The sequence below is a fragment of the Onychostoma macrolepis genome, chromosome 01, assembly GCF_012432095.1.
Source record: "Onychostoma macrolepis isolate SWU-2019 chromosome 01, ASM1243209v1, whole genome shotgun sequence".
Taxonomy (NCBI): Eukaryota; Metazoa; Chordata; class Actinopteri; order Cypriniformes; family Cyprinidae; genus Onychostoma; species Onychostoma macrolepis.
Genome location: NC_081155.1, coordinates 5309400 through 5319025, shown reverse-complemented (window position 1 = coordinate 5319025; position 9626 = coordinate 5309400). Strand labels below are relative to the sequence as shown.

Genomic DNA, 9626 nt, shown 5'->3' with positions numbered 1-9626 from the left:
GAGGAAGACATCCAAAATGTGCAGTGCTGGGAGCCGTCAGGACAGGTTGTAGAAGCACTGCTCTTAAAGGGCCTCGGTGATCTTACATGTACATTATACTGTTGCCCTCTAGTGGAAGAGGTAAATAATGTGGATCAATTTACTTAATAGAAAACATGAAACCTGTATCAGGCACTGTATCCTCCAGTAGGTGGCGCTCTTTCAGTGTGATTAATGTGATATTCAGTCAGTGGTGATGGTGGGAGGAGCCAGTAAAGCTGCTCATTACTGATAAAGAGCTGAATAAAGAGGAAGTAACTAAAGCAGACAGATGTAGAGACAGAGAGATTCACACAGAGATCATTCAGCATAAAGAAGACTGAACTCAAGTCACAATGAAGATCCTCCTCATCTTCTTCACTTTCTACCTGATCTCAGGTCAGAGCTTTTCTCTTTCATCACTGCAGTAATGATGCTGTTTTCTGTTCATCAGCTTTCTGATCACATTATCAATCTGATTGACAGATGCAGTGAGATGCTTTAACGTCACTGGATATTCTGGAGGAAGCGTGCTTGTTGATTCTGGGAAACTTTGGTTCACTGATTCTGCTAAATATATGTATAAGTTACCTGAGTGGAGAATAATAATTAATTATAAGAAACATGATAAAGGGATTAATGAAGGAAGATTCACACTGTTTCAAAACAATGAGGGAAAACTCATGATCTTCATCAGAGATTTAAATCAACATGATGCTGGAGGATACTGGATTAGGTATCATGGCCAGTCGTCTATTGATATGACTTTGAATGTGAAAGAAGGTCAGTCATTTAAAGATCAAAGTCTTTGTTTAGTAAAACTACTGATAATCTCAAAGTTTATATATATATATATATATATATATATATATATGTATGTAAATAAAATGTATTTCTTTATTTTGTAAATGACAGATTCATGTTGTAAAGGATCAAAGAGAGTGATGGTGAATATTGTTGAAACCGCCAATTTCAGCTGTGAATATTCACAGAATGATATTAATAATCCCAAGATCATATTCAAACAAGAAAAAGACTCCATTGAGACGATCTACAGTAGATTGAAGAAGAAAGAAAGATTCAGTATTTCTGACGACAAACAGAAAAACCTCTTCAGTGTGAGGATTACTGCTGTGACACCAGATGATGGAGGAGTTTATTTGTGTGGAGTTTGGATCAACAGAGACACATACAGTTACTCTGTTATTAAAGCTGTTCATCTACATATTATGGGTGAGTAGTACAAACTGTGAATCAGATCCATTTTTCAGTGTTTTCTTTGATTCATATTTTTATGTAGTTTTCTCAGATCACAAATAAAACTTTGAATGTTCACAGATCCATGTTGTGGGGCATCAAAGACAGTACGAGTAAATAGTGGAGCAACTTCTGCTTTCAGCTGTGAATATTCAAAGAATCAAAGATATTCTAGAAAAATCATATTCAAAACAAAAAATGGCATCATTGATGAGGTGATCTCCACTACTGACAAATATCAGAAAGAAAGATTCAGCATTTATGATTCATGGAACCTCTTCAGTGTGAAGATTACTGCTGTGACACCAGATGATGGAGGAGTTTATTTGTGTGGAGTTTGGCACTATAGACACCCGTACAGTTACTCCATTATTAATACTGTTAGTTTACATATTATTAGTAAGTATGAAGTGGGCATGTCTAGAGTGAGCGGCTACTCAGGAGGTGGTCTGATGATCAAGTGTGAACATCCTCAATACAAAACCCAGCCAAAATACATCTGTAAAGAATCAGATGGATGTTCAGAGAGGGAGAATCCAGGAGTTCAGGATGAATGGATGGAGAATGGAGATGTTTCTTTATATGACGACACCAGAGCAGGAGTCTTGATGGTGTTTTTTAGAGAGCTGAAAGCTGCAGATGCAGGAACATATAGGTGTGGAGTAAATATATCTGACTATGCTGAGAGCTTCACTCAACTTCAGCTGCGCGTCAAACACGGTGAGTAACCAGAGCACTTCAGCTTTTATGGTTGACCTTATAAACCAAATACAGAAATATTAAATAATCACAATAATTAATGTACAATGTATTCATCTTGATAAGGAGTCACAAACGCATCCACTGCTGTAAATCCCGGTTTAGTTAGAGAGGCAAGGGTCCATGGAACAACATCCCCAGCTAACATCCCAGTCAACAATTTGATCTCACAGTGATGTCACTATGAGCTCACAGGATACTCGTGATGAGGTCACAATGTGAGGTAACAGTGAGCTAAAGTGTAACCTCACAGCGCCCTCACTGTGCTCATACTAATGTGAGGTCAAAGTGCACTCACTGCACAGAGACTAGGTACCCAGCATGCATTGCAGCATGAAGCTTTTGATTGTCACCATTGTTGAGATTCATACACCGATTCTTGATGTCTCTCTTTGTGTTTAAATGACACAGTAATTTAAAATGTTTGTGTCTTGTCTTATGCTTTTAAAATCCTTCATAAACGATTATGACTAATTGCATTATACTGAATAATCACAGAGCTATTATAAAAATATCTATTTAAACTAGATTGATAACTCCTCACAAAGACAGCGTACTGAATCCAGGCGACGGTTGCGCTGTTATCATCAATAACAAACCAATATCGCCTGGGTGCAGTCTCTTTTTTTGGTTTTCCTTGCCATAACAAATGTGCTTCACAAACACAGTTACAGCAGCCCCAAAAAATATAATATTATAAAGTCAAGGGTCAAGAGACCCAACTAAAGCAAACACTACTCACCACGATGGTAACGTCAAACAAAACAATAAAACATCATCATCTAAATCTGTTAATTCTCAATAAGCGCTTTTGTAGATGTCTGACAGAAATAAGAACCCCGCTCATCTTTTTGGGTTCACAATGAACTCATATATTACTCACACTGTGAGTATCACTGTATGAGAATGGTGTGATCTCACGTGTTGACTGGGATAAGACCAGCGGGCCACTGGCAGCCCACTGCTGGCAGAGTCAGTGGCCCACCGGCGGACGCCACCCGCGGTTCACCGGCGTTTTGCTCATCGTTATTCCAGTGGACCACCAGCGGCAGCCGCCGCTTTTCCGACAGCGGTCCTACCATGGTCTTACTACAGCATAGTAGTAAACCTATAGTAACTACAAACTTCACCATGGTTTCAAAAACTATGGTTACCACAGTTTTACTCCAGCATTACTAAAATATTACTTTAGTAGAACCATAATATCAAAACCTTAGTTTGAGAAAAACTAAAAAACCCTGATTACTACAGTTATGATTACTAGTTTTACCATAGTAAAAACATGGTTAACTATTGTAAGGGTACAATGTTTTTCACAATCAAAGCATGCACTGTAAAAAATGATTCAATCATAATCTCTGGTTAAGTGAATGTTGCATTGCTTACAGTAAAAGTGTTTATGTGACAGTCAGTTAACAAAGGAGTTTCTAAACTCTGTTGTTGAGGTTCACAAGCTGATTCTTGAAGTCTGTGTGAGTCCAGTTTCTGCCATAGATTGAAACTTTTTGTGGACAAACTGTTTAGAAACTCCTTTGTTAACTGACTGTAACAAACACTCTTACTGTAATCAATGCAACATTCATTTAACACACAACGAGTCTGCGCTTACTCTCAATGAGATCAGTTCACTTACAGATGATTGCCATTATAAATATATGACAACCAACTACAGATCATTTCCTCTGGGTTTTGAGCTGTAACAAATATGTTCGAGGAACACATGGTTACAACAACCGAAGAAAAAAAAAACCCATCTAACACAGAAGTCAAGGGTCAAGAGCCCAACTAAAGCAGACACTGATCTCTAACATGGTTACTTCAATTGAAACAATAAATCAACATCTAAACCTTAGTTAATTCTCAATAAGATGTTCTGTAGATGTCTGACTGAAATAAGTTCAGAGCACTCATAATTGTTAGTTTTAAAAACTTAAATGTTTTAAGGCAATCGGTTTACTCAAACGGTTTGTTACCCTAACTTGTTGGGTTTTACAGTGATGAACTGTTGCCTACTAACAATAGAGTTAACCCCTTAACTGTCACCCACAGTTTTGAACAGAGACATTATAGTGCACTATCCAAACTTAATTTTTTATAATTCATGAATGAAAATATTTTGTAACATGATTTTAATGTACCATTTACATGGTAATGCAATGTCTGATTTTAAAATGGGTTTCAAAGGATGAATTTTGAAATTTTAAGTTTTCTACTGATAAATAATTTCTTATGATTTCTAATTCGTGATAGAGAAAAAGGCAACTAAGAAGACTTTCTGTGACAAAGGTCAGAATTCATGTCATGATGTAGATTTTTTTCAGGTGCACTCTTGTCATAAACAGAGGTGTCAAATCCAGGGTCAGAAAGTAAAGTCCTGCCATGTGTTTATTCCACCCATGAACTCAGCAGCTGATTTCACCAGAGGAGGAACCAACTCATTCCTTTCAAGTCACAAGCAAGTTTCGAGTCAAATCCCAAGACCTCAACGAGTTGAGGTAATTAAGAGATAATTGAGAGACTAATTAAATGATGATTGTGCATTAGTGATGAACACCTGCTGTTACTGTGAATCACAGAGGATCAGATGTTGATGTTTTATTGGTTAAAATGATACCACCATCATGTAGATCAGTGTTTGCTTTAGTTGGGCTCTTGACCCTTGACTCCTGTGTTAGATCTCTCTGTAGCAATGCATGTGCTGTTGTAAAGCGGAGAGATCAGTGCTGTGCAGTGAGCAACTGTTAGTTGTTTTCATATGATGAGGTAATCATCAGGTGCTTACCTGTTTGCATCCAATATACTGTGTGTATATATATATACACATACAGCATTTTTCATTTTTTTAATTTATGTTCTGCTTTTGAATAAACAACTCTGTGAAACCACAGTGCGCAATGAATTTACTGCTGTAGCAGTTATAGAGAAAGAATTTTAAATCTAATGCATTTAAATATTTAAACTCCAGTCTTACTCAGACACACACAGACATCAAGAACCAGCGTATCAATCTCAACAATGGTGACAATCAACAAAATGCTTCATGCTGCAATGCATGCTGGGTAACACCACAGTATGAATAATTATTGTCACCACTGTTGAGGATCGTATGATAAGTGTTCATGTCTAAAAGCCTGAGCAATATAATTCTTAATTTTTTCCAATATTTAATATTACGATGGCATTTGTTTAATAGTAAATTCCTGCAGTTCTGTAACAGCTGAACGTCAGTAAATAAACCAAAGAGACACCTTCATGATGTTCATTCAAGTGACATAAAAGCCAAAAGTGTAAGCTCATCTGCTTCCTCAAGCTTTTAATTCAGCAATGTGCAAATGTTTGTTGTGAAGCAATATTTCAATTGCTTAAAAGCAATCCATTCTCAGTTACTAAAAGGGTCAAGAGCCCAACTAAAGCAAACACTGATCTCCATGATGGTGGCATCATTTTAACCAATAAAACATCAACATCTGATCCTCTGTAATTCTCAATAACAGCAGGTGTTCATCACTAATGCACAATCAACATTTAATTAGTCTCTCAATTATCTCTTAATTACCTCAACTCGTTGAGGTCTTGGGATTTGACTCGAAACTTGCTTGTGACTTGAAAGGAATGAGTTGGTTCCTCCTCTGGTGAAATCAGCTGCTGAGTTCATGGGTGGAATAAACACATGGCAGGACTTTTACTTTCTGACCCTGGATTTGACACCTCTGGTCATAAATTAATCTATTACTTTTCCTACATAATTTTTAACAGAAAAAGTGGTAAAATACCTATTTAGGAGTCTTAGACCTTTCCAACGATATATAGTTTGTCATGATTAGATTAGGATTTAATTGTAAAATAGTGAAGTAAAGGTAGGCGTCCCACAGGGTGGACGGTGACAGTTAAGAGGTTAATGAAAAATATTAGGTAGACATTACTTAATTTCTTTTAGTTTGTCAAAGCTGTAAAATTTAGGTACTCTTTACACAATATATAGGATAGAATCTACTCAAAAAAAGTAAGTGCAAATTGTTACCTCAATTTTATTGAGTAAATATAGTGAATGACTCAATTTTATTGAGTAAATATAGTGAATCATATTTTACAGTGTGCAGCTTTAGAAAATTTCAAGGTTTCAAAATAAAAATCCTATCAACAGCCTGAGGTGACTGACTCAATGGGGAGCATCTTCTGCCAACAAATTAATGTCTATATGTCAATAACTCTAAGATAATACAAGTTATGTGTTCAAAGTCATGTTCAGTTAAACAGACAACCATTAAAGGGTAAGTTTGGTGAATTTAAATCCACTTTATACTGCCACAAAGTCTGTAATATGTAAATAAACAATACTCGGATAATGCAAAATATTATTTGGCTGACAAATAAATGGGAATATATCATGGAACTCAGAGAAAGATTAAACATTGTTCGTTCACATACACTGTAAAAAATTGCTGTAAAATGTACAGTAACTTACTGGCAATTTTGGTTGTCAGTAAGACTGTAAATTTACAAGAGTACTGTAAATCAATAATTACAATTGTACTGTAAAAATACAGCAAACTCTTGCATGCTGTAAAATTGTTATGATGGTGTGTAAACATTTGGTAAACTTATTTCATTTGATTCTACTAAGAAGGAACATTTCTTAATATAAAACTGCAAACACTTAATTTGTAATAGTAAAGTTACTAAAAACTTGACTTTAACTCAAATCGTTGCAGTTTATCATCATCTATAGCACACATGCATGTGGTAAATCACAAAGAGATCATCAGTGTATCAACAACTTTACAGTTACTGTCTTTAAATAAAGCAGCAGAACATCAGAATTTGTGGCTCATCATTGACTGAAGCACAGGCTCTACTCTCCACCACAATGGTGACACACAAAACTAAATTAGATCTCTCTTGTGCAAAATAATACAGTTCAGTTAAATATTTACTCTCCTTATAGATAAGACCTGCTGTTAACAAGCAGAATCACTGAATGAAAGAGAAACAAGAACTACAACTGACTTCAGTCACAGTCTTAGATGAACTCAACTGAAATACAAGACATCATTAAATCTCTCAAGATCTGATTAAACAACTCCACAAACAGCATTACCAGCTTCACACATTACAATTTGACTTTATTTCTGTCATATGTCTATAAAAATTATTTGAGAATTAACAGAAGTTTATTTGTTTTATTGAAAACGTTTCGTTTGACCTCACCATTGTGGCGGTCAGGGTTTGCTTTAATTGGGCTCTTGACCATCAAATTTTAATCTTAGTTTTTTTCTGGCTGCTGTAATTGTGTTTGTAAAGCACGTTTGTTATAGCATGAAAAGCCAGGAAAATGTGTGATTACGTGCTTTTGATTGATTATCGATAGTGATGTAATCGTTATCTAGTGGCTTGATTCACTGATCTCATTCAGAGGCTGATCTGAAACTTCACGCCCATTCCCTTTACAGGGCGACAGTTGCATGTGCTCCGGTCAAATGTAAATAATGGTGTCAATATTGCCGTATCAGTTTGAGCCAGAATCAGACCCAGAAAGCGTTAATGAAGAGAGTCAAGCAGAACTTCTGCAAGCACGGCTCTTACAAAACGTTTCTGAATGGAAGTTTGCTGTTGTGATTACATATAATATTTTGAAGTTCGTACACATTTGTCTTATACACACAAAATAGCATTGAACTAACTGGCTACTATAACCAAACAGCGTTGGCTTGTGTTTACGTTCTTGATCAAATCGAAAAATTATGTCATAAAGTATACATGGAAAATACATTTACAAAATTAGTACATAATTACAAATTCGGGTCCAAAATGTTTATATGCGTTTGTCATAGACACACGAAATAGCATTTAACTAATTGGCTACGAAAGCCAGCGTTGGCATTTGTTTACGTCCTTGATAAAACTAAAACATTACGTCTGAAATTACAGATGCAAATACATTTAAAATTATGAAATCTTACTTACAGGTTGTGGCCCAACAACTGCTGCCTCTGTTTTTAAAGTTGGAACTGCTCCATGTTTTAGTAATAGTTTCTGTGTGAATCCAGCATTGAACTCGTGTAGATTCTGGAAGCTGTCTTCCATAAAATGCACAGCACAGAGAGCTAAATAAGGATTGTAATTGTCAGGAACATAATCAAACATAAATTTTAACCATTGTTTATGAACTACAGCTTCCGTAGGAAGCCCGAACACAGAAGACCTGACAGCTGGGTGAAAATAACACCGCTTCGATAGCATGGCTACAACTCTCCACTATAACTCTTCCTCTTCGACAAAGCCGCAGAACATGGCCTTGCCCCCTTTTTTGCATGTTCCGGAGGGAGGGGTTGATGCAAATTTATGGGTTTGTGACGTATGCAACCCGGGTAGTATCTCGTTGTAGTCCCATATGAGTCGTTTTTGTAGGCATTAAACTTCCTGATTTTTAAAAGACGATATCTCTGCTTACGTTGAAATTTCCGCGCAGCAGAACTGCAGATACTGTTCATGCACCAACAGCAACATTACACACTATTTAAAATGAAAAAAGTGAAATCGCAGTAAACCACCCCTTTAAAATAACTGCTTTCTATTTGAATATATTTTAAAATGTAATTTATTCCTGTGATTAAAGCTGAATTTTCAGCATTATTATTCCAGTCTTCAGTGTCACATGATCCTTCAGAAATCATTCTAATATGCTGATTTGCTGCTCAAGAAATATTTATTATTATTAATGGATTCTTTGATGAATAGAAAGATCCAAAGATCAGCATTTATCTGAAGTAAAAAGCTTTTGTAACATTATACAAAACACCATTCAAAAGATTGGAGTCAGTATAATTTTTTTTTTTTTTTTTTTTTGGGAAAGAAATTATGGAAATGAATACTTTTATTTAGCAAGGATGCTTTAAATTGATAAAAAATTATGATAAAGACATTTATAATGTTACAAAAGATTTCTATTTCAGATAAATGCTGTTCTTCTGAACTTTCTATTCATCAAAGAATAAGCTAAGTACACTGTAAAAAGTAACCCACTATATTTATTCAATAAAACTGTCAGATTACAAGCAATATTATTAATTAAATTCAACACATAAAAATTAATTAGAATTAATCAAATGAGATGATTACAAGTTAACCATTCAAAATGAGTAAAATAGCACAAAAAAATTAAGTAAAATTTAAACAAAAATATTGGTTTCATTGGACAAAAAACACTATGCTAATGATGCTATGTTATGCATGTCAGGCCAGTAGTTGGCGATCAAGAAACACCGCGCAAAAACGTAATTTGCATGCATGACGTCACCTTTTTCACAAATTCATGTTTTTGTTGTTCACATGGAGATGATACAGGCATCGTGTTCAAAAGCTTGTGTTTCCAGGCCCCAAAAACAGTTATTGAATACACCTGATGTTAACAAACAGAATCACTGAAGGAGAAAATCTGAATGTTTAGGTTACCATTATGGTGGTCAATGTTTGCTTTAGTTGGGCTCTTGACCCTTGACTCTTTAACATTACACAGCAAAATCTCCAGTGTTGAAATTCTAGTGTTAAGGACTTTTAGAGTGAAGTGTTAAAGTTGTGGTGTTGAACTTTAG

The 9626-nt window shown here is 35.5% G+C and overlaps 2 protein-coding genes across 4 annotated transcripts in view; both read left to right on the top strand.

Moving 5' to 3' along the window:
• Positions 1-221: 221 nt before the first annotated feature.
• On the top strand, positions 222-1228 carry LOC131536476 (uncharacterized). The gene is made up of 4 exons (XM_058769422.1): positions 222-417; positions 505-801; positions 934-1151; positions 1202-1228. Exons 1-4 carry the CDS (start codon positions 375-377, stop codon positions 1226-1228), a joined length of 585 nt encoding a protein of 194 aa, XP_058625405.1. The 5' UTR covers positions 222-374.
• LOC131539408 (polymeric immunoglobulin receptor-like) overlaps positions 1187-9626 on the top strand; it is a 44743-nt gene continuing 36303 nt past the window's right edge. For 2 of the 3 annotated variants that reach the window (XM_058774000.1, XM_058773993.1), the window contains exons 1-2: positions 1187-1251; positions 1357-1995. In XM_058774000.1, coding sequence (XP_058629983.1) covers positions 1248-1251; positions 1357-1995 — 643 coding nt within the window. In that variant the 5' untranslated portion in view covers positions 1187-1247. Of the gene's footprint in view, positions 1252-1356; positions 1996-2209; positions 2258-9626 lie in introns of those variants that run through there. The other variant, XM_058774009.1, reaches the window with a different exon arrangement.